Genomic DNA, 25,478 nt, shown 5'->3' with positions numbered 1-25,478 from the left:
AAGTCCGGCGTCGATCAACTTCGTGAGGTAGTCCCCTTACTTGTCACCTTGTTTTTTAAATTAATATGTGAAGTAATATTTTAATACTATATTTAATAAATGTAAAACCCTGTGATGAATTGTTTTGATTTAAACGTAGAATTAAGTTTTCTTTCCAATGTCGTAACATTTAATACAGCACCAAGGCAGCGTAGTACATTGACGTTCAACGAATTGGGACGCGGCCCAACGGCGCCAGTGTTTGAAAACTCCGGTTGGTTGTTCCGTATTGTGTTGCTACGCATTAACGTTTTCTTCACATTTTTTTGGCATTAAATCGATGAAAACACGGTTTGGGGGTAGCTATGGGTGTTCACGACTTGTGGTCCATCGTTGAGCCGGTTCACGAATCGGTGCCGCTGTACAGTTTGAGCGGAAAGACGCTGGCAGTTGACCTGAGTTTATGGGTATGCGAAGCTCAGCATGTCCAGGCTATGATGGGGCGAGTTACCAAACCACACCTGAGGTCAGTGTCACACATTATTATTATTTAATTATTATCTAAATGTGAGCTTAGTTTCTGACATTTACAACGTTATCGTTTTGTGTCCAGAAATTTATTTTTCAGGGTGTCCTCCCTCACTCTTATGGGGGTAAAGCTTGTGTTTGTGATGGAGGGAGAGGCCCCTAAAATTAAAGCAGAAACAATGAGCAAGAGGACAGAAACAAGATATGGAGGATTCAAAAAGGCTTCTGCCCCCAAAACTTCAACAAACACCAGCAGAGGGCGCTTTAAGGCTGTGCTCAGAGAGGTTTGTCCTCAACCCACCTTCATCTCTAATCATAGTCATTCATAATACATTCATGTTGTATTTATTTATTTATCAACTCTTGAATGTAGGCTATGTTTAACATGTTACACACTGAATATAATGTATATATTCTTATTGTTATGCCCTCTATGTATATCTTGTTCATTGTTGTAGCTTTGCACACATTTTTATAATTTTATATACTTAACTTACATACTCTGTTTTTAAACATTGCATTGTAGCATAAGGCACAGTTTTATAATTTACACACTCATATAATGTATTATTATTTCATACATTCAGCACATTATCCATATTATAATTTAAATATTCACTTATTAATATAGTGATTCTATAGTACTGTGTTTGTTACATTTATATTTTTACAGACATACTCAGCATAGTATGCATACTTCATTTTAAATATTGAAATACTCTCCTAATTGTTTACTCTTACTTTATTTCTATTTTTATATACTTGCATTGGTACTTATTTTTACTTGCGATAATTCTCTATGCTTGTATCAGAGTGACTGTAACGAGCCTCAGTTTCCCCCTGGGGATCAATAAAGTAATTCTGATTCTGATTTCTGAATCTTATTTTGTGCCTTTCTTACCTCTGTAGTGTGCAGACATGTTGGACTATCTGGGTGTGCCCTGGGTGACAGCTGCAGGGGAGGCTGAGGCCATGTGTGCCTACCTGGACTCACAGGGCCTGGTGGACGGCTGCATAACTAATGATGGAGATGCCTTCTTGTATGGAGCCCGCACTGTCTACAGGAACTTCAATATGAACAGTAAAGTATGTTTTTGAAAATTCATTTCAATCATACAGGAAGTACATGAAAAAAGTTGAACCTGAGTTATAGGATTGGAGTCTAATTTGAGTGAGCTGTTCATTCAAAAGGCTTCTCAGAATCAGAATGAGGTTTATCGTCAAGTAGGCTTTCACATACAAGGAATTTGCTTTGCTTTTTGAGGAAATAAAGAGGCGTAAGAGGAGATAAAAATAAGGCAAAGTACTGCAACATTCAAGAGTATAAATATAGATGGAAATGTTACAATAAAAGTATGACAAAGAAACTTAAAATGTACTGTAAGTATATGTACAATATAGCTATATAACTTCCTCACTTCAAATTGTTTTTGGGACTAATATTGACTTTAAAGCGTGACCTCGACAGAGAAAATCGCTAATGTGAATCTGTTCATACATATTCACATTACATACTCACATCTCCCAGAGCTAATGCAACTTGAGCTCGCAGATTCGTCTGGTTCCCAGGCAACTTAATCCATTCAGAACTCAGTTGTGTGGTTTTAACTTTCTCCAGACCACTAAAGCAATACCTGAGCACCTGTCAGAGCTGTTTTAAGATCATATTTAAAGACAAACTGCCAGGGGGGTGAATTAATTTTATATACTGTTAATGTTTTTATAACTCTAAGCTCTGGTTCTAGTTTTGGACAAAATAACTGACTTATTTACAAAATCATTTGTCAAGTAATTAGCTACAAGGACAGCCTAATAATGCATTTCAATGTTGATCATCAGTCACAACCAAACAGGAAACTTTAAAGCACCTGTTATGGTAACTTGCATCTTCTGATGAGCATTTATTATTTATTTGGTTAATAATTCCATCAAATGTCATACATTAATCAGCAATGAACACTTGTCATTTTAAAGATATACTATGCTGGATTTTCCCTAAAAGTCAATCAGACAATAGACAGTAATTGACAATCCAGCATAGTACACCTTTAACTATGTCCCTATCTATATGTTGGATTCTATGATCCTAACCATGATCGTAAAATCCATCTTGTCTTCACAGTCTTGTTGCTCTTTTTTCTCTCCAGGACCCTCAGGTGGACTGTTACAGGACTTCCAGGGTACAAACGGAGTTACATCTCTCCAGAGAGAATCTAGTTGGTCTGGCCATTCTCCTTGGCTGTGATTATATTCCTAAGGTGAGGGGCTCATCTTAAATACGTAGAAAATCCATCCATTAGAGTGGAAGGAGGATCTCAATGTCAGTGGAAAATTATGATAGAAATTCTGTTTAAATAGAGAAATACTGGTCTGATTTGATTTTCTAATGACACAATTATCTTATAATCCATCCTATTAATTATGTACAAAAAATATTCATCGAAGGAGGTTTTCAATGTGTTGCTTTTTGGAGATTCTTACAAAAAAATTAAGTATTTATGACACATAATTCAAAAACATATCTGCAATGTGATTTAAAGCATCACTTTGTTCATTGATATAAATACATTTTTCATAAAGAAAAAATAAACGTGTGTTTTTTGTTGAAGAGGGGTCTGTTCAGACTATTTATTTTCATATTTATTTTCTATTAAGTGGTTTCTGTGTTCAGACTCTTTGTTCATTGAAAGTAACAGTTAAGCTTCTTAATCATTTTTCCCCTCATTATTTATGGGTGCATTCAGTGTAGAAACCCATCATAAGGCCTACATTTGTGTGTGTGTGTGTGTGTGTGTGTGTGTGTGTGTGTGTGTGTGTGTGTGTGTGTGTGTGTGTGTGTGTTTGTGTGGGCTCTGAAGGGGTTAATCTGAAACTGCATCCTCAAAATCACAGATATGAATGATTTATGCTAATTGTCTGTCTTCCATAAGGGCATACCAGGTGTTGGTAGGGAGCAAGCTCTGAGGCTTATCCAGATGCTGAAAGGACAAACACTTCTGCAGAGGTAGGACACACCCTCTGTGCATTATGTTCTTGCAGTTTGGTTGTAGATAAGGAGTGTTTTCCTCACATGAAGAGGGTATATTGTATTGTGTTATTTCACTTCTTACCTTTCTCTAATCACCTCAGGTTCCTCCAGTGGAGGGAGGAGAACGCAGATGTGTCTGAGGGAGTTGTGAAGAAGGTTCCTCACTGCAACTTATGTCGACATCCTGGTGAGTGTTGCCCTGCTTTGAACTCTGACCCCTACTCGTGATCCCGATAAGAGGTGGAAAGCAAAAGGGGGTTGTTCCTGAGAGGACACATCTCACACGTGGCTGATTTTGAGCCATTTACCCTGTCATGTTAAAACATACACGTACGTGAGAGATGGGTTAGAGTGAATATGCCCCTGATGTTACACCCAAGTTGCAGTAGTGTGTTAGATTTTAAAGTAGTTTTTCTTCTCCTGTATCATCAAATATTAATTCTGATTCACTTTCCCCTTTTAACAGGCTCAGCAAAGGCCCATGAACGTCGCGGCTGTGTTCTTTGTGAGAGTAAACGATTCTGTCAACCTCAGGACTTTGACTACCAGTGTCCCTGTGACTGGCACCGATATGAACAGACACGGCAGGCCTCGTCTTTTGAGGCAAATATCAGGAAGTACGTGACTTTCTGTAAATAAACAGTGGTTGATATCTTGAGTTTTTGGACTCTTGGTCGGATAAAAAAGACTTAAAGGTGTTATCATAGGATTTTGAAACTTGTAATGGTTTTAAGCAATGATTTGCAATCATGTTACGTGTAATTTGTTTATTTTGTGATTCTTTTCTTTTTCAGGAAAACACTGGCATGTCAGCAGTTTCCTTTTACAGAGGTACAGATTTGTTTCACCTGCTATGGTTTATATGTTCTTGTTTTAATTAGGGTTGTCAAAAGTATAGAAATATAGATACACTTTCCGATACCATGAGTTTAAAACAATATAACCTTGGTTCATTATAGATTCAATATACAATCAGATTTTCAACCCAAGTCTGCAAAGATGATGATCCTTAACCTGCGACTTTCTCTCCAGCAACAAACCCCTAATGTGTCAGGAGGCAGAGGCACAAACAGAATATTATGATTCTGTTTGTGTGCACAAGAATTAAAAAAAAATCTTTTTGCAATGGTATTGAAAGAGATATAGAGTATTGTTTTTTATAGTAGTTTAAAATTCTGGTATCATGAAAAGATTTGTTTTAATAACTGGTATCATAATCTACAGTTTATGTCTGGTTTTTGATGCATTTTGAAGATCATTCGTGAGTTCCTGATTTCCAAGGATAAGCCTGTGTCACATTTCAAGAGGAGACAGCCAAACATGCTGCTAATGCAGGTAATGCGTTTATTTGAATTACCTGTTTATTTAGTTATGTCTTTAAATGGGAACTATGGCCATTTTTTAGGATTTATACATGTTATACCTATGTTTCAGATAGTCATAAACCTGAATAACCTTTCCTAAATCCAAAAACTAGATTGCCAAAAACTGAAATTTGTGTTGCCATTCGTTATAAAGTCTGGAGCAGCTCTAGACTTATTTTTTGACTTACTTCTCTGTTTTCTTTCTTTGAGAGCAGCTCATGTTCACAAATATTGATTGGACTTTCCTAGGACACTGTAGTAACATACTGGAAATCTTAATTTAGGTGGTGCTTCACTTTATGTTTCTTTTTCAGAAATTTGCCTTTGACAAGATGGAGTGGCCGAAGCACTACACCAGTGAAAAGGTTTTAGTCCTCATGACCTATACAGAGTTAATGAACAGAAAATATGGAAGAGAAATGTCCTCCCAAATTAAGCCTCTCAGGTAGCTCTTTTTTGATTTTTAAAAACAACAAAAATGTCTGTCCGTTGGCATAGCTGTAGTAAAAGAATGTTTCAGTTCATGCATAATGAACAATACCTTTTTTTCTTACTAAAGAATATTGAAACCGAGGGTGAGGAATGCCGTCGCTTGTTTTGAAATCATCTGGAGCACACCAGGTCAGTTTAAATCTTAAACTTTTCTTACATCTTTATTTTTCTCATATCAGCAGATAAGAAGCAATGTTTAAGAAAACATACTCGAGGTTGATTGACATGGTCGCTGCATGAAGTGGAGGTTGGGGTGCGGGGTGCTCGTCGCCGTGTTGTCTGTTAGTGACTTGCTGTGAGGTGGGGTTCAGAGGTGACAGATCAGTCACAACAGCCACTAGGTGCTAAACTGGCTTCCTCCTCAGGCTGAGAAATCTGTCATATCAAAGTCCACTTCACTAACAAGCCGGCCTGACATGACCGGCCTGAAAAACTCTCAATAAACTAATTCAAAGTATAGTTTCTCCTACATTGTTTTAAAAGTCGTATACAGCTACATTTTTACATCATAGATTTAAATGAATAAATATCATATATTAAAAGCTAAGATGTCTGCAATTTCCATGAATTATTGCTGTATGTTAATATATAGTTTGCAAATTCTAGTCTGCGTGTGTAAAGAACACTACATTCACAAATTGGGCTATACTGGGAAACTTAGAGCTGCTACAATATGAGAATTAATCCATAAGGTGATTGACACTAAAGTAACTGGTAACTATTTTTGATGAAAGATTAATATTTCAGGTTATTTCTCTAACAGAAATGCCGAATGATTGATAGATAATAGATTTGGTTTTAAAAATGTCTTCAAATGTTCTCAAAAGGCATTAAATGAAAGTATGTCACCGCTGTAGAGACCATGGTTCCAGTTTCTCAAATGTGAGAGCTTTTTTAAATTTTCCCTTTGTAATATTATAGTAAATTAAATATTTTTGAGCTTTTGTTCTGTTGGTTTTAAAAACAAAAACAAAAACGAGGCTTTAACAACATCACTTTGGCATTTAGGAATTTTAATGGATTTTTTCCCTTTTTTTGATGTTCACAGACCGAATTTAAAATTAAAATTAAATAGAAAATATAATAGGCATAATAATCAACGATAAAAAGAAATGTTAGTTGTTAGTTGTAACCCTGAAGAAAAGTGGTGCACAACAAGTAATAATTTTTTCCACTGATTGAACCTTTTTCTTTTTTTATGATGAAAGAACCACATTTTTTCCTAAATTAGGTAAACGAGAGTCTTTGAGAGCATTTCGGACGTTGATGTTTTTTCTGCAGAACATTATGTGTTTCCTGAAGATCAGCCCGCAGACGATCAACATGAGGTGAGGACGGTGGAGGAAGAGTCTCTCTTCCGTGTGGCCTATCCAGAGGTGGTTGAGAGCTACCTGAGAGACAAAGCTCTGGCCGAAGAGAAGAAGACCAAGAGTAAGACAATAATTTATAAAATACTTATAGATATATTCTTAAAGCAGAGAATATTAGTACATTTAAGTACAATGTAATGCTTGTCAGTGACAAATTTTGCAAAGTAAACCAGTAAATGTTGCTTTATTTTTCACAACAAAACTGGAAGCCCCACCACAGACTTGACAAGTTGCAAGACTTCCCACGATGTGCTGACAAGTTTCTCCTGATCAAAGGCACCTTGAGCTTTGACTTGTTTTTTGAGGCTGTCTATTGCAGCAGCTCTGACACCTGAAAATGTAGAGTTTGGCAGCTCCACTAGTTCACACCAAAGGCTTTGATGCAGCCGAGAGGTGTCTGTCACTTTATGCAGGTTGTACTCTGCTCCCCCCTCGTCATAACTGCTGTAGAGCTTTACTTCCTCGTGAGCAGGAAAACTAACCACTAATACTGAAATAGCCTAAATTACAAACAAGACGTACCAAAGTGAATGTGTTCACAGTAAGTTCGATATTTTTCAACCTGGACCCTATTTTCTGGTGTTTTTGTGTCTTAAGTGACTATAGGGAACAACCGTTTTGAGTGAGAGCGCTGCAGCTCATAAAAGCGAAACAGGCTGCAATGTAACAACTCAGGGCATATATACCATCAGTTTACATTCACTGGAAGTGTTTTTGTTTTTTGCCAATGACAGGCTCAGATTATTATTCTAAGTGTCTGACATCCCTACAGAGATAGACTTTGTTGATAAAGAGTAAGCTCCTCTTGTTCAACAAGAAATAGCCCAGAATTCACAACTCAGTTAAATTTGAAAATATGCCGGCTCTATACATGCTAAAATTATTGTTTGTTTCAGTGGAGTGTGGTAGATTAGTCTATGGCGATTTCAGAGCTGTTTCTGGTTGAACAAAAAGAAATCACGCTTTAATGAAAAGAGCTCTCTCTGAAAGGATCCTTTCCACACTTTGATTTAGACGCAAACACATGGGAAAATAGGGTCCAGAATGAAAAATACCAAACGTACACTTACACGCATTCAAAATACATTTAAAAATCTTTCAGTTGTTGAGCACTGACATCCTTTCTTCCTTCTTTTTTTTGAACATTTATTAAAACAAGTCCCTTCACTGTAGGCCTCACACCACTTTACACACAAAAATCACATCGGTATAAGAAAAAATACATAACAACAAAAAGAAATTGACATATATACAAGTGACATCATTTGACAGACAGCAAACTTGGACCCGAGTTGCTACAAAGCAACGCAACTCTAGTGAAACAGCCCATAAGGCAAGTTATACATATTTTCAGCATCATCCATTCAAATGCTTACAATATGTTTACTTTTCTAAGTACAATATAACAGAAAACCATCTGTCTAAATAAGTGGCCATCCTGAAGTTGCAGTCTTGTGATTAAATATTCCATATAGTTCTGACATCCTTTCTTAATCTTCTTTACAGAGAAAAAGCTAAAGAATAAAAAGGAGAAGCCATCTGAAGTCTCTGATGGTATTTCTGACCTCTTGGCTCAGATGACCCTTCAGAGTTCCTCTGAAACTCAACCACATGCGGCACTCCCTGCCATTTCAACCACAGATGAACCAGAAGTGGTGGCTGTGGACACTCCAGTGAGCCAGAAACAGCAGCGCAAGTCAAAAGAGGAACACAGCACTGTGGCTGATTGCCCAAATACTCCTCTGTCTCATTCAGAATCAGAGGCTGCTGCGTCACCTTCTGTCTCTGCTGTTATCAACGCTCTCCACCTGAGTGATATTGACTGGGACACTGTGTCCTTCACGTCCTCTCCAACTCCACAATCAGCTACCAACCACACCGCTGAGGCCAAGCTGAGTAAAACCACAGACAGTGATGTCAAGGAAAGAGAGAGCGAAAACACCAAAGAGAAAACCTCAAGTGACGTCAAAGAAGCAGACTCCAGATCTGCTCTGGAGGTGTGCTTCACAGAGCGTCCTCTGAGGGACAGGCTGCTCATGAGGAACACAGCGAAAGCTATAAACCAGAAGGAGATAGCCAATGATGCAGTGTCAAAACAACTAAACTATGAGTTATCCTCTCTCAAACACATTCCTTCTCATAACTTTAACGGACAGATTGCCAGTAAAGACAGCAGTCACATTAAACTGTCAGGAAAGGAATCTACTGTTTACAAAAAAGAGCTGCTCACTGACAAAAGGCAGTGTGCAACAAATAATGCAGAAACTCACAGTTTAAAACAGCAGTTAAGGCCTGCAGTTCAAAGTAAGACAGCAGACAAATGTATCGGCTCACAAAAACCTCCTCAGAAATATAAATTTGTCCGAAAAGCCATTTCATCATCGACTATCCCGCCACAGAGGTGCCACTCAGACCCAGGTCAACGTGACAAAGACAGCAACGTGCCTCAGAACATCAAGAAGAGCGTGTGTATGAGTGTGTGTTCATCCAGCGAGGACAGTGATGCAGAGAACCAGCAGTCTGGACCTCAGAGAAAAGCTAAAATCAAGCCCATGAACCAGATCAAAATCTCAAACTTTTCCCTGAAACCTAGAAACACCAAACCGACAGTGAAAACAGCTCCCACTGTTCAGTTATTACCAACAAGATCTCAGAGCTACAGTGCAGATAGCGAAATCAACAGCACACCCGAGACAACAAAAGGCCAGGATGTCTCACCAGCTCATGTGGATGTTGGTGTGGTCCCTCAAACTCCAGCATCGCCTGTCGTCGCGTTAGACAGCGATGATTCAGTTATTTGCAGTGAGAGTCCACTGCCACTGGCAGAGAGACTGAGACTGAAGTTCCTGAAGTGAGCAGCGGCATCACCGGATGAAGGAGAAGACCATGTAAGCTATTTTATGTTTAATGTGAAAGTTTTAGAAAAAAAAAACTCATCTCAAGGGCTACTAACAAGCTTTTTACAGAAGAGCTGCAACTCTTTTGATAATCTAATAATTATAAGTAATTTTTTAAGAAAATAAGTCAAACTTTGGATAGCTCCAGCTGCTCTGTTAGGGTTTTTTTGCTTTTCCTGGCCTCAATGTTCTAGTAAGTTGATTGTATTTGAGATTTAGACTATTTTTTAGGGTTGCAACTATCATTATTTTCATTGTCAAATAATCAGTAGACTATTCGGTTTGGTTGTGGACCAAACAGTTAACTGTTAACTGTTTGGTCCACAACCAAAGGATATTTAATTTAATATCACAAGGAGTGAAGAAACCAGAAAGTATTTACATTCAAGGAGCTGAAATCAGAGAACTTGGACTTTTTTTCTGAAAAAGTTACTCAAACTGATAAATTGATTTTGTAAATAAACTGATAAATTGATTTTTGATTTTTGATTACTAATTGATCAATCCTTGCAGCTCTTCTGCTGATCAGACAAAAAAGACAAGACAAGACAACTTAAGATAGTCTAAACTTTGCCGCAACCTGTTACTGTGATCCTAAATTTAACTGTTTTCTGTTAAACACATTTTATCTAAATATTAAATGGTAGTTATGAGTGAGCTGCAGTTTTACAGCTCCGGAAAAAGCAGCTAATTGGATCTTGAGTCAAACATTTTTATAGATTTTTTTGCCATCAGTGTTTTTTGCAGTACATGTGAGTCTGAAAACCTTGACTGATTTTTCATCTGTCAACATTTTTCAGGGTTATTACAGCTTAAGGCAAATTAGATGTAAGACTTTTGTGGACTGTTTACAGGATGATGGAGAAGATCATGTAAACTATTTTCACTCAATGAAATATAATACCAATTTTATAATAACCAGAATTAAAGGGAAAAAACTTAAACTGACATCAGTCATTTAGAGACAATTTTGCCCAAATGTTTAATAAATATGTGGCAGTTTTTGGTGGATTTTCTTGCAGATTTTATTTGTCACTGTGCATGTGTGATTTCACTTCCTTGATTCCCATTGTGCTGAGTTTAAAAAACATTTTGCATAAAATACACCAAGTCTCATATGCACTGATTATCTTTTTTAAAAAAAAAAGTGACAGTGACAGCAAATAGCAGAGCGTGGATCCTCTGAGTGTCCTGGCAAAAAACAAAATATAAGTGTCGGTTTTGCTATTCTGATCTGCAATACATTAATGCGAGAGGCATTCAGTAAATTACTTTTCTTTTTTAAATAGATGCTACCAATTATTTTGAGATTAAACAATGCAGCATTAAAAATTATTCATAAAATCCCACTTCCCACATTTTAGCATTTTTAAGACTTGTTGACAAGTTGTTGCCAATTATTAAATTTGACATTTTTCAAAGAAGTTATTTACGAATGTTTTATCGCAGCAAAGTTTGCCTGGCTATGACCTGTTCCTCTGAGAACACCGGTTTATGTAAATCAGGGCAAAAGGATGTGGATTAGCACAGTTTTAGTATGTAATGTCATTTAACAGCACAACATGTGCTTATTTTCTCCCACTGCTGTTTGACAAGTGACATGTCACTTCACATCGCCACAGAGAGAGGAGGCGCTGCAGCTGAGGGGGACACAGAGGACGCTGAGCCGCTGGTTTTACAACCTGCCAGTGTCGGTCCCCTTGATCATGAGTGAGGCCTTACACACCTTTTCAGACATGAAAGGTCTGGCAGGAGCTTGGAGACAGCTGCATCCTCTGCCCAAATAACAACTCCGTCCTTGTGATGGGTCTTAAATCTTAGTTTTCTTAAAGTAAGTGCTGAAAGCAGTTTGTCTGAATTATTTGGCTTGATTTTCAGTGCAGATCAATTTGTCTCCGTAAGTTTAGATGTGTAATTTTCTTGTGATGGATATTTACACTTAATGGAAAAACTACACTGGAAACAAGTAGTGTTGCTCCAGGTAGCAAGTAGCTAAATATCTGCACTCAGAGGTAAAACAGATTTTAAGATTTAGTAAAAAAAGACCAGATATATTACATTTTTTTAGCCTTTACACCCCTCTCAGTCCTGAACAATTATTGCTGCCCATTCTTAACCTTTAGGGCAGACCCACCCGGTGAACAGGGTACATGTTTTGACATAAGAAACTTCCCCAGTCGATTACTTACATAAAAACAATTAATTTTTGTATTACAAGTTTCATAAAATATGTTTAAACGTGCAAATGGTTCATTATCTAATGAAATACAATACATGAATAACACGTTCTATAAGTCAGGCTGTGAATGATATGCAGTATGAACAAGCCTCACTGTAAAAAAAATCTTTAAAAAATATCGACTGGAATAAAACTGGAAAATTTAAGTAGAATAAGTAAGTGCATCTGAAGTGGAGATTTTTGGCTCAGGGAGAAAAAAATGGCCTTTAGAGGCTATTGTAAAATGTATGTTTAAATATGCAAATGGGGCACAGATTTTCACTAATCTGAACTAAAATAAACACCTGAATGTTTTTTTTTTATGTCTTCTTTCCACTTGTCTGAAAGAAAGCATGTTATAGAAGCAACATAGCACCAAATCTCAAAATTGGCCAGTGCATGAAAAACTACGGGGTGCCTTTAGCTAAACAAAGCAATTCTCAACAACTTGTCTTTGTCAGGCTATACTCACAATAAGTTAAAAATGGTGCTAACTTGTGTTTTTTGTTGTTTTTTTTTAACTTCCAGACTGAAGACACACGCAGGCCTAACTTGCCAGAGAGGTGTGAAGATCTCAGGTGAAACAGCATCCTCTTACTCCTTCATTAGACAGATCACATCAAACTGATAATTGTTGTCGTGCAGACTTTAAAGAGTAATTTCCCACAAAAGGAATCTAATTATTTTTCTTTCTATCACATTATCCGTCTATTTAGCCTTATTCACACCCCAGTGATAACGAACGACGTCCTTCGGGAAGGTCGCATTTTGGCACTTGAGGTTTTCTTTGAACTTTTTTTTTCGCCTGAGCTGTGAACCCATAAACCTCCGGAGATCTGCTTCTATATAAAAACGCTTTGGCAAATTCGCCCTCACAGAATCAGCCTGTCACTCACGCCTCATGTCATCCTCGCTGCATGAAGTCCCGGGATATTTCTAACATGAACCTGGAGGTTGTTACAGCTAAGATACTGTCTGGGTGGAGGACCCATGAGAGCACTTTTGAAAAAGATCCGGACTCGTTTCAGTCCACCTCACCGGAGTCCTCCATTGACTCCATGTGCTCATCGCCGGAGATGTGTTACCCCAGCGGGCATCAGGAGATGAAGGACTTCTCTTTCGGCTTCACGGGACGCAGACAAACACCAGCAGCGCAGAGGCTGAGCAAACCCAAGATGTCCACCAAAAGGCGCATGAAGGCCAGCGAGAGGGAGAAGATGCGCATGAGGAGTCTTGCAGAGGCTCTGCACCAGCTCCGTGACTACCTGCCGCCGGACTACAGCAAGAGAGGCCAGCCCCTGACCAAGATACAAACCCTCAAATACACCATTGAATACATTAACAAACTGTCAGACATCCTGAGCCGCGCGTAACGGACGCACATGGACCTTTTACGCACCGGCTTTCCTCTCATCTGAACATTTAATGAGTTGGTTTTATATATTTGATGAGTGCGATTTTTTAAAATTTTCTCTTGTTTGCCCTTCTCTTGGTGTAAATATTGTGTAACGGGCACTTGGCAATTATTTTGTATATGAGGCTGCCTCTGACTTAGTTATGAATTCAATGTTTGGAACTAGTATGCTGTTATGTATTTGTTTGACTCGTCGTATCATAATGTAATACATCTTTACTGATGAAGAATTTCCTATATTCTTATGTTTGTGTGAACTGAGAATTCAGTAAAACTTCATCATGTTTGTTGAATTTTGTTTCTGGTGTATTTTAGAGTATAGCTGCATGATATTTTATGTCTACGTTTTGTTGTGTCATTAAATAATTACTGATGTTGTTTTTTAAATGACCCAATTCTTCATATATATTATCCAAACTGTACAATATATCGGGTTTGCTTTAACATGTTTACACTGTTAATCAAATTGCTGTGTCAAATCCAGGTAATATACACAAACATGTTTTCTACAATAAGAGACTGTTTTTTATTTATGAGGTTAAGAGGGTTGATGGTAAACAAGAGAGGCATTTCAAATAGTTCTTAAGCACTGGGAAGTGACTTGTGTTTTGTTTTTGTTTTTTCTAAATTTTGGCTAGGGGGAGTGGCATACAACGATAAATTACTGTATTTTGTAGTTATTTTACTGACTTTCTTTTTTGTGTTCATGTTCGAAGACCTGTTTTCTTTCAAGATTTTTTAGAAAACATGCTGTTTTCTTTAAAAATCGCTTTTTAAGAATTTGTGTAAGATTACACCATTCACCAGAAATTTAAAAAAACAGAAATTATTGTTGTATTTTTGAAATTTCAGATGGTCCATGAACACATTATATGGGCCAAGCACTTTTCTAAAAAAAAAAAAAAAAAATTAAATAAAGAAATTAGAAAATATTATAGCTTAAAATAATGATATTGCATTAAAATCACTTGGATAGAGTGCAAGATAAAAAAAAATAAAATGAGTCAAACCCCAACCACTCCCTCCTTATAAGCAAGGAACAGTCCCTAAACTGATGACGTGTTGAATTGGTGCTGTAGTTAATATACCGTCTTCAAGATGAGCGGTACAAATCGAAAGTACGTCACCCGATTCCACCCAATCAAAACGCCGGAACATCTAAACGACAGCGAAATGTAGCCAATCAGACACCAGCATTCCTCCTAGTGGGCGTAACAATCCACATAATGTGTTCCTCACAAAGAAATCCCAACCTGGATGTAGTCTAGCCTGACGAAGCCGCCATTTCAAAACGCAAAGGAGTGACAGAAGCAGAGGGAAATTTTGTATATTTTTTATTTTTCTAATATATTTTTTTATTTTTATTAGCAAGTAAATATATTACTTTTTGAATCTACCTCGCCTGCATCACCAGCTGAAGTAAGTCCATTCTCTCTTCTAGCAAAGCGTTTGAAAACCATAGGAACGCCCCTTTTATACAGTTAACATTTAAATACACACTTCGTTTTCAGGCTTATTTTTCTGCGTTTTTTAGTTCAGAAAGTGGCTGTCCAAACGTTAAACGCCAACTCGAATATAACTTAGAACAAAGCAACTGTTTTGGACACATTATACTGTATGTGAGGTCGGCTCTGCGATGTTTATTCCAGGAATTAGACGGTCCCCCTTTAGCCCTTTTCGTTATAATTTAGCCAGCTGTGCTCATCGTTAGCCCCTGCATGCTAAATTGTGTAAAGGCGTATGGCCTTAAGTGTATTTGTTGAACAGGGTTGTTTTGTTGGTCCAGGTTTTATATTTAAGAGCTCTCACAGCGCCAACCGCCTCTTTGGATCAGGATAGAAATGTTTCCATGACGCTCGACGTGCTTGTGGCTCTGCAGGCTTATTTACTCTAAAATAACACTTGTGGTAATGTATGTGACAGCCTTCCGTCACTGCCTCTAAAGTGTCATTGTTTTATGCACTAAAGCTAGTGCAATCCGAAAAATAACACTGCTCCACAAGAGGTGTATCTGAAATACGTGTAAATAGATATAAATATATACAAAAAAAGATCTAGTTAAAGTTATAAAGGGAGAGTCAACCATCATTCATGTTGATGTGATGCAAGAAATATAGGTAATACATTAAGTACAGTGCAATGCAATTCAACAACAACACAATCTACACCCTCCAAAGTGAGAAATGTAACTTTCATGGAGGTAGCATTAATTGCAGTGCTCTTGTTTTAGACAGCGTTAATGGTAGTAAGGTCTGCCTGTCTAAACTGGCAACTGAGTGTACCTACAGTTCAAAGAAAGAATGGGAAAAACAACAAACACAACACACATTTATGTAAACAGGCTACTCTATACAGTATATATATGTATATATTTATATAGAGAGATAGCTAGATAGATATGAAACTTTTAAGGATAATAAATGATCCTAAAGCTTCTAAACGTACATAGGGTTTTTTCTACTGAAAAGAACAATAATGTTCTTTTAAAAAGGTATTTGGTTAATTTTTTCACCTTTTGAAGGAAGTTTATAGGTTTTAGAGTCATCTAGCAGTGAGGACTGCAGATTATTACCATCTGAAATGTCCCCCATGTGCCAAGTGTGAGATTTTTTACCAGGAGCGTAGTCATCTGCAGAGGTCTCTTCCTCTCTCCCTCTGGCTGACAATGGAAAAGGTACTGCTCCCTATGTTAAAGAAAGCACAATGATTCTTATTTTCAGGTGATTATACACCAAAGAAAATATACTTACTAATTTGTATCCTATTTCTGCCAATATAATCCCCAAAAACCTAACAATTAGATCTCTAAGGATCATGGGATTTTCAGTCAAAACACCAGACGCCTAAAAACAAAAACAAGTTACATGCGCCTTCGTCATGTTTTGGTTTTCTGGGGCGGTTGATCCTTCAGGGCAAATTCTGAAAGTCACTCCAAAAATGTAATTTCCCCAAATATGTTAAGTGGCAGTTCCATGCTAAGCACCCAGCGATTTACCTTTCCCCTATATCACAAAAGTCTACTCTACACACGCCACTGTCTTGCAGCATCACAGATGCTTGATTTTACAGTAGTGATTCAGGCTTTGGTGCTATTCATAATTTTCCCACTATCAGGTTTAACTTACAGTTGTCTGTGTGCAACTTGCAAACTTGTCACCTGCTTCACTATGAGGCATGCACAGTCCATCACACCCACTGATGGAGCAATGCGGTGAATGCAACACTGAGGTTTCATGTTTCTGAGACCTGTTGAGTGACACTTCAACAGCCTTATGTCACATTGTATAAACACATACCTAGATATGCTGTTTGCCAGTCAGGTATTTCATCAGTTATTATAACTGTCTGATACAATGCCAAACATGAATGAATAAGAGATACATCTTTGGGGCGAGGCTCCCATTTCTTTAAATCATGCCTGATTACCTCATAGCTTCGGGGAACTTGCACATTACTTATGCATGCGTTTATTTTTAAAATAGTAAAATGCCCTTTTTTTCCACTGAGTTTGAATAATTCACTTTGCATGTGCAAGCAAAATGCATTTGTGCATGTATAGATCTTTTTCATGTCAAGGCAGCTGTTATATTTGCTATATTTGTTATATTTGTTATATTTGCCTTTATGCTTTGTGTTTACTTTGTGTTTACTATGTATTTACTATGTATTGTTGTGAGATGAATTACAGTGTACTGTATGTTAATATTGACCTGCATCATTTCAGATGGATGCAGACACAGAAGAAAAGGTGACAGAAACTTCAAAAATTTCCAAGGATGAATCTCAGAAACCCTTGAAGGACAACAAATTTAGGTCAGTCTTACAGCCTACTACTGTATATATGGATACGTAAGGATTTTTAAACTACATGCAAAGAGGCTACTTATCAATGAGGTGCCTCCTAAACAGCGGTCAATGATCATGTCCGTCCACTGAAAACTGGGGTTGCCCATGTTGGGTCTTTTTCCCGTCTCGTCCGACCAATATGTGTTTTTATATGAAGCAGTCATGTAGAGGTTGGATTAGTGTGGGTGTTTAAGGCCTTGTTTACACCTGGTATAAACAAGCATCCTGAGTGATCGGATTACAAGGGACAACTCTAAGTGCAGGTGTGAAGGCATCAAATACTTCCTAAATTAGGGTTCCCGCAGATCCTTATAAAGTCTTAAAGGAATTAAATTCACAACTCTAAAAAATAAGGCCTTGATTGCTATTAAAAAGTCTTAAAATAATCTTTTAAAAGTGTTAAAAATGCTAAGACCTTGGGAGAAGGATTTTATTAATCTTTTTTTCTCTGACATTGCCTTTTCAAAATCACACAATAACTGGTAATATCTATTTTTTAAAATAATTTTCCAATTTTAATGTCAGGCAGATCTTTTACTTTTACTTTGAGATTCAATAAAATTTCTTAAAAAGTCTTAAATGTAACTTTGAATAGTTAGTTCTACGCCTCACGCACCAACATCAGCAGCAGCAGCAGCTTTTAAACGCACCCAACAAACTCACACCAACGAAGAAACTATTGCCAAACCCATTCATCGACTGTCAGAAGGATTAAGTAAGATTTAGATTTTACTCATTTAAAAACGTAAAGGTTAACAACAACAACAATATTAAAACATTGCTCTTTGCAAATGGAAATGATTCATGAGTTTATTTGCATAAAGAGCAGGTAACTGATAAAGTGATCACTTAACGCATGTGGAAATGCTTTCTAATGCCAGGCGTGAGCAGACAGACATAGAGACACAGAGCTTTCCACTTGTGATCTGATCACTTAAGACGCGTGATAACAGCAGGTGAAAACAGGCTTGAAGTGAAGCCTCAGTTGACCTCACTGCTTTTTGATTTCACCAGCGTGCAAAGTCGCCTGTTACAGCTTTACATGACTGAACTTGCACTTGTGAAATAGTGTCAGTTTTCGTCTTTTTTTTTTTTTTTTTTAATCTCAGCAGGGGTCGTGGCGGGTTTAAAAGCCGTGGCCGAGGGGGTCGGATGAGTCGAGGCATCATGCGTGGTGGGCGGGGCATGATGAAAGGGTTCGGTCCACCTGGATTTGGGAGGGGTCGAGGGAAAGATGGAGCCATGAATGGATTTGCACCCATGAGGTACGGATATTTAAAATATACATGGTGTTAAGAATAAGTAACAACATTTTGCTTTAATTAATTGGGTAGTTTAGCTAATCATTTATGTTTTGTAGCTAATATGTATGTTTTTTATGGAGGAGACCCAAAGTTAAACATCTACCTCTGATACCTGTATTTAAGATTAATAAACAAAAAAAATGTTTGAACTTTTTTTTTTCATTCAACAAAAAGGCAATACATAAAACACACAACATAGAGGAGATGTTTGCAATTATGTTTGCATGCTTATACTTTTGGTCTTTTCATGTCCATATTCAACCCTACAAAGTACATCTTTAATGGTGATATTACTTCTTCCCAAAATGAACCTGTTAATTCAGCATATACCTCAAACTTAACCATTTACAGTCCAATGAAAAAAATCACAAGAAATATATAAATATGTATGACAAAACAATAATAATATCAATAACATATAAATCTATATTAAAAACAAAACAAAGAAAAAAGAGAAACAGCCAAAACAAACAAAAAACTAAGCAAAAACCAGGAAAAAACACAAACATAAAAAAGGAGTTTAGCAGAGTTCCAGCATCGCCCATTCATTAAACCGGTAAATTTTCTGCTGTTTTTTTCCACATTAAAGACATTTTTCACCCTGTCTCTGCACTGACTGATGCAGACGGCTGCAGTATACCAGGTTTTCATGTGTAGCTTTCATTGCCTGGCCTTCCCTTGCAGAGGAATGAGGAGGATGCGACCTTACCCAGACCTGAGAGGTCATAGAGGGAGAGGTGGACCAATGGGCATGGGCCCTCCCCCTCCTCCGCCTCCTCCCCCACCTCCTCCCATGCACCTCAGAGGGCCCTTCCCACCCATGCCCAGGTAACCAACTGACACACAAACATCCTGTTCCTCCATCAGCTCTTTGGGCCGCGCAGAGTCAAACTGTGCCGCAGCCATTTGCACTTCCATTATCAGTTTAGACGCGCCGTGTCACACCGAACCACGCTGGAGCTTCTCCAGGGAACGCTTGCCCTCAAGCCAGTCACAGCCAACCTCCCCTGAAACCAGCGTGTGTGTGTTGTGAGACTCCATTCACCTCCTGTGCAGCAGGAGAACCGAGAGAAAGACATTTCTAAGTCTCTGTGCGTTCAGCTCTCAGTGCTTTTGAGTCTTTGGGGTTTGGAGTGAAGTTTTACTCTGCTTCCTGTTTGTACTTTAGATATCTGCTTTATTTTTCTTCAGTAAAACGAGCCTACTAGTACTGTAGGGAAGAAAGTAAAACCAGAAACAGTCTCAGTGACATGACTTACTGCACCTCTGCAAACAGGTCACCTCCAACAGGTAAACTTCTTGTACCTGCTGCGTGATGAAAAAACAAGCACACATAAAAAAACACACAAGAAAAAGACTTAAGCCTGCTGCTTTCAAACGTCATCAATTGAGACAAGCCCTCATCAGTTTAGGATGCAACCTTAAGTTAAGGTAGCCTTGTTGTAATGGAAATGCAAATCTCTGTTGCTCTGCCTGGTGAGGCTCGTCTCAGATCGAGTAATGCCAAACCAGACCGCTGATGGTAAACCAGTATCGTGCATGGGCAGCCATGACAGCCAAAAGACTGGAAACAGTTTGTCGAACATTTAAGAATGATCCTACGGAGTTTAAAAGCTTTTGTTTGTCCTAAAAGGTTTTGGTTACTGTATGTATCTTACTTATGACATTTTTTAATCACTGGTCTTAAATGGGTCGATGTGTGTTATCGTTCAGTCTTTGCATCAACACTGGCTCTTACGTTTCACTGCAAAAAGTTTCCTCAGACTGAAAATGTCTATATAGGTGTATTTTATTGCTGTTACGCTTATCCCTCTCTGCAGGCATGGACCTCCTCCACCGCCTCCTCCAGGTCATCCTGGTTTCAGAGGGCGTCCACCACACCATCATGGCCGTGGCATGCTGCCCCCTGGACCTCCACGTCACTTCCACCCCCGCGGCCCAAGAGGGTAAGAACTGTTTGAATACTAACTTTACTCCCGAGCTTTGCAAGTCACAATTCTCAGCACTTTCCTTGCACGCTTTTAAGATTTCCTGAATAGCTTTTAAGGTCCAGTGTGTAGGATTTAGGGGCATCGATTGGCTCCATCTAGGTCGTCTTTCACAAAGTCCGACATGTTTCTGCTGTAACCCAGAACAAACATGCAAGGCAAGGCAGCTTTATTTGTATAGCACATTTCATACACAGGGAAATTCAAAGTGCTTTACAGAGTAATAAAATATAAAAATATAATAAAAGATACAGATTTACAAAAAAAGAGAAAGAGATAAGATATACAAGGTGAAATCAATTACTGAATGATAAAAAAAAATAAAAAATAAAAAAATACACGAAACACTGGCTCTAGAGAGGACCGTTCTTGTTTTTGCGCCAGTTACCGTTGTTCTACTACATGCTTGGCTGACACTTTGCAACCTCACTGCCACAAAATCCTACACTCTAGATTTAAAGCACACCTGGTGAGTATTTTAGATGATGATTTATTCTGTGATGCAAATACACGGGAAACTGCAAGCCAAAAGACTGAGGGTTGTGACACAATGTGCAGTCCTTTCTGTCCCTTTTCTCTCAAGCCTCACTACAGCTTGATTTTTCTTTTACCTTTAACTCCAATTATCACACTTCTATCTCAGTTTGTTTATCAAATAGAATAAATAATATAGTTTTTTTGCCCAAATTATTTGTCATATTACAACAAATGCTGAGCCAAAGACTGTAAACTTAGTTTGTACGTAAAAAGTAAACTCGTGGCTCATGTATTTGAAAGCAGACTCTTAAACACTGCATGGAATAATGAATTTGAACAAAAGACATTACACTGTATTTTGCCTTTCAAAATTACACAGTGACTGAGAGGGGATGACATCCCTGATTGGAATAGTTCAGAGGGCTGCTTTTATCAGAGTGCGCCCCCTATTGGCCAAAGCCAAGAATCCAATGTGTGATTTTATCCTTTTACACAGCTACCACAATGGACCGGTCTCTCCTCCGCCTCACCCCCCACCTGGCAGAGGCCAGAGGTGGCCAGGGCCCCCTGGTGGCCGACGCTTTTAACACAGCCTGCCCTAAAAACAATAACCAAACACTTGTTAATGTAGAAGGGGACTAAAGTGGTGCAGTAAATGAAATGCCCCTTAATTATGTGTTACGCAAAGTCTCTGAGTATCTTCATGACATACTCTGTGGCCAAATGTGTGCTTATTGATATTGTCTACTGGCAAAGAAATAATGTGAAAATGACTAATGAGAACATAAAATGCCTCACAACTTTGACGTGAAGGCATCCTGTTATCGATGTTAAAGAAATACTGTTGGTACTGTAGGAACTATTTGACATTGTTAAGAAAAAGCTATTCTCAAATGGAGGAAAGTTCTTGTCAAAGTTCATTAAATGTTCTGTGGTTCTTGTTACGGTCACCCTGTGAGCCTTAAGAAGTTTTTCCTGATCCATAATAAAGAATTTAAAAAAAGGGTGACGGTGTATATTTAAAGGTGGGGAAAGAAAAAATAACGAAAGAGTGCACAACAGCCCTCAAGCACCACTGTTAACTAGCTTAGAACACCTTGGACCTCTCTAACCTTTCCTTTTGTTACATGGAAATAGTTAATGTATTATAACTTCACCAAGCAGTGCAGTAAATATTGTTTAACACACATTTTTTTCAAGTGAAAAGACAATACTCCAATTGTCAAGTATTCATGAGTATTTAATTTTATATTTTATATCGTTAATGTGCAGCTATTTGCTGTTTGGAACGTTCATGTTTGTCTTCAGCAGTCTATTGTAACGGAAAAAGGCATTATAAATGATAGTATACTGAAATATATATCAAGTAGATTTTCTAAATGAAAGCAAATTTCATTAGTATTTGCTGCAGTTAAGGATAAGAAATTCTTTACTGTGTTTAGTTATTTTTGAAGTGTCATAAATACGCTTTTCACTGTAATTAACATAACTTTTGTGAACTTGTGATGTGTTTGATGAATACAGTCAAGACTCATGACATAGTCGTGGAGAAAAAAAATAAAAGTAAAAATAAACTCAACTTCTCTTTTTTTGTTTATTCACAAACAAGTCTGAGAGTTGTCATTATAATTTACTCTGTAATATATGGAAGAGAATGAACTGCAATGTCAAACTAGTGCTGTTCACAGTGGCACAGTAACAGTGTTTCTTATTTGTAAGTGAGCATTTGGTAACTGTAAAAACGCACAGAATTATATATATTATAGGACCAAAAGCCCTTAATGAACGTAATATTCAGCGTGCTGAGGGGCTGAAACTTACTGCAGATAAGAAAAATTTTGGACAAGTAATTCATGAATTGCACTTTTCTAACTTGAACTTCATTCACTCAAGTGCATTGTTATTTGTTGCCGTGTAAATTCAACTGGAGGATTCAGAACCGCTCCACGTGAAAAGTGATAAAATTAAACTTCAAGCCACAGTTCAAATTCAGTGGTAGCATGTCTAAAAGGAGGACATCATCTGCAAAGGATAAACACTCTGATATGACCAAGGACTTTCACATTTTCCTGCTGCTATAATAAGATTTTGTCGTTTAACTTCAATTTGACTTAAAAGGCGACAAAGGGATTGGAAGAATCTCACCATTATGGATTATGTATGTGTTTTTCTATGTTCGTAATACTTAGAATATCATATTCTTATGATATATTATTTATCCTATGCTGCTGTGATTTTTTACTTTCTATTAAAAATAAAATTTGCCTTGCATGCATGTAAATGTATGTGCATATGAAGTTGCTGTAGCTTTTTGTAGCAAACAATAGTAACAGATTTTTAAATGAACGATTTACTCTCGAATCAGTGAGACATCAGACGCAATCTCATGAAACATTAAATAAAGAGGAAACCTATTAAAACATTTGTGCTTTGTGAATGCATGTAGCTCTTTTCATACTGTGCCAATTAAGGCTTCCTATCTTAATAATAAAGACGTAACAAACCCCTGCTGTGATGCAAAAGTCATCTAAGGAGGCATATATTATTAATACTGGATGTTGTATTCACTGCTGGCAAAAACAAGGATTTCAGCATTATCTCTGAATGAAAGCATTTAATTTTCTGAGCCTCTCAGGCACTGCAGAGTACCTCAAGAGGTATTCGACACAGCAAGTCTGTTTCATAAATTAGCCACGACAGGTGTTGCACTCGCCTCCTCCTCTGTCTGTCTTTTCCCGTCTCTTCAGCACTTTCAGTACATTTTGCTGCCTCTTCAGTCTCTGCAGTCCCTTCTTGTTTCTCCCTTTGGTTTGAGTATAACAGCCTGACTGTTGTTGTCTCCTGAAGGGGGGGCACACAGTACAGTTAACCTCCCGGGCCCCAGGAACCCCAGGCCCTCCCTCACATCTCTCCCCTCCTTCACCAGCGGTGTGACACCTGAGGTCCGGCACTTCACTTGAAAAGGTGAGCCTCCTCTTGTGTCTTAATCCCTAAACCCCTCCTTCTCTGATGCCTGGAGATTCTCTTTTTCAGGATGGAAGTTGAAGCGATGGCGAGGTCGTACCAAACTCGGTAAGACATAGAGTGCTATTAATAGTGATAGTAATATATTAGTAGGGCTGCACGCTATTAGGAAGATATGTGATATGCAAACCCGAATGGAATCTAATTTTTCTGCAGTTTTGGGGATTCAGAATGTAAATCTAAACTAAGCAGGGTTTTTTTTTGCTAGTAATGTGGGTCTGTCATGTTTTCCTTTTCAAATATCAAAATATGTCTAAAAGTACACAATAACATGAGTCCAACAAATGTTTTTCTAACAACTTAACTATGTGGAAGTGAGGTTTCCTACCTACCTGAAAAGCAAAAACAGGTCAAGACTATTTTTCTTTATGTGAACTTTGTATCAAATTATGAAGTTTACTTAAAATTTAATCTTTTTTTTTTCTTTAAAAACAAAAACAAGAACAGGCAGTATAATTAGGCCAAGACTTCATTTGGAGGCTGTCATGGCCATCTGATTTCCTCAGGTTTAATATGCAATTTTACATTATAAATGTAGCACTAGGTCCCTGCTCTGTCTTTCTTTCAGCTAAGGGGTTCTTGATAAATGTTCAAGACCCCTGTGATAGACAAATATTAAATTAATTTACTTATTTTAAAACTGCGTTATGTTGTATATGTATGCAGTCGCAGATTCCACGTTGGCCTGGTGATATGAGATGACAATGTTGAATATCACGCTAACTATGTCACTTGCAATAAATAGGCAGATATTAGAGTATTTGTAGTTCTGCTTCTCTGCTGCTTTCAGTAAAAAACTAAAATGCAACAAATTGCTTGTAATTTTTAAAAAAAAATGTCAAAGAAAGAAAAAACTTTTTTTAACAAATTGAACTGAAAATGAGATAGCAGTATATATATGTGTGTGTGTGTGTGTGTGTGTGTGTGTGTGTGTGTGTGTGTGTGTGTGTTATAATACTCATGTTTTTTTAATTAATGACTACAAAACACTATTTTTTTACTTGACTTACATGGATGTGCATCTATACTGCTAAGTTGTAACAAGAACAGACAGTAAGTGCACCTTGTGGTTTTGCAACTCACATGCAGGAATATGCAGGAAAAGACGGGTATACAGGGGCATCTAAAAACAATAGAAGATAGTGAAAAAGCTCAATATTTTCCATCAGTTATTTAAGAAAGTGAAAATGTAATATATCCTAGACTCATTACATAAACTAAAATGTTTTTTCTGTTTTAATTTTGACAATTATGGCCTACAGCCAGAAAAAAAAAACATATTTAAAAATATTAGAAACACCTGACTCAAATAATAATTATTTTAATAGATATACTTTTAACAAAACAGACTAATAGAGAAAACTGTATATGATGAGAAATACAGGGACTTCTGCTAAGAAAATGACAGGAAGTATTAACTTTCAACCACAGAATAAGTACGCCATGTTTTAACTGTAAAGAGAGGATGAATGTTACATTCTGTGATTTTCTTTTATATGTTTTGCCTCAGATATTTTTTGCATACTGGTAATTAAATAAATGCAAAAAA

General features: G+C 37.5%; 3 protein-coding genes across 7 annotated transcripts; all 3 read left to right on the top strand.

Moving 5' to 3' along the window:
- The first annotated feature begins 198 nt into the window (after positions 1 to 198).
- gen1 (GEN1 structure-specific endonuclease) lies at positions 199 to 12,732 on the top strand. 3 transcript variants are annotated; one of them, XR_015779202.1, is made up of 15 exons: positions 199 to 505; positions 593 to 791; positions 1,417 to 1,593; positions 2,655 to 2,765; positions 3,438 to 3,511; positions 3,637 to 3,722; positions 4,002 to 4,152; positions 4,330 to 4,366; positions 4,790 to 4,870; positions 5,214 to 5,344; positions 5,459 to 5,520; positions 6,673 to 6,822; positions 8,268 to 9,649; positions 12,405 to 12,454; positions 12,593 to 12,732. XR_015779202.1 is itself a non-coding variant. In XM_042503587.2 (14 exons), exons 1-13 carry the CDS (start codon positions 345 to 347, stop codon positions 9,614 to 9,616), a joined length of 2,769 nt encoding a protein of 922 aa, XP_042359521.2. In that variant the 5' UTR covers positions 199 to 344; the 3' UTR covers positions 9,617 to 9,649; positions 12,405 to 12,545. The 3 variants fall into 3 exon arrangements, 2 of the variants coding, with proteins under 2 accessions (XP_042359521.2, XP_087945813.1); XM_042503587.2 differs by lacking the exon at positions 12,593 to 12,732 and having other exon boundaries at positions 12,405 to 12,545; XM_088089687.1 differs by lacking the exons at positions 12,405 to 12,454; positions 12,593 to 12,732 and having other exon boundaries at positions 8,268 to 10,669.
- A 61-nt stretch (positions 12,733 to 12,793) lies between these two features.
- On the top strand, positions 12,794 to 14,318 carry msgn1 (mesogenin 1). Its single transcript, XM_042503589.2, has one exon. It carries the CDS (start codon positions 12,794 to 12,796, stop codon positions 13,247 to 13,249), a length of 456 nt encoding a protein of 151 aa, XP_042359523.1. The 3' UTR covers positions 13,250 to 14,318.
- Positions 14,319 to 14,532: 214 nt separating this feature from the next.
- LOC121955777 (uncharacterized) lies at positions 14,533 to 25,469 on the top strand. Of its 3 annotated transcripts, none has more exons than XM_042503857.2 (6): positions 14,533 to 14,709; positions 17,015 to 17,103; positions 18,246 to 18,401; positions 19,125 to 19,268; positions 20,261 to 20,386; positions 23,753 to 25,469. In XM_042503857.2, exons 2-6 carry the CDS (start codon positions 17,015 to 17,017, stop codon positions 23,772 to 23,774), a joined length of 537 nt encoding a protein of 178 aa, XP_042359791.1. In that variant the 5' UTR covers positions 14,533 to 14,709; the 3' UTR covers positions 23,775 to 25,469. The 3 variants fall into 3 exon arrangements, with proteins under 3 accessions (XP_042359791.1, XP_042359790.1, XP_042359788.1); XM_042503856.2 differs by lacking the exon at positions 23,753 to 25,469 and adding an exon at positions 21,402 to 22,484 and having other exon boundaries at positions 14,534 to 14,709; positions 18,249 to 18,401; XM_042503854.2 differs by lacking the exon at positions 23,753 to 25,469 and adding an exon at positions 21,402 to 22,484 and having other exon boundaries at positions 14,534 to 14,709.
- The last annotated feature ends 9 nt before the right edge of the window (positions 25,470 to 25,478 follow it).

Source organism: Plectropomus leopardus, chromosome 16, assembly GCF_026936395.1.
Source record: "Plectropomus leopardus strain MGB_pleo_1.0 chromosome 16, ASM2693639v1, whole genome shotgun sequence".
Classification (NCBI taxonomy): Eukaryota; Metazoa; Chordata; class Actinopteri; order Perciformes; family Serranidae; genus Plectropomus; species Plectropomus leopardus.
Note: the sequence above shows the minus strand (reverse complement) of the source record. Positions and strands in the feature narration are given on the sequence as shown.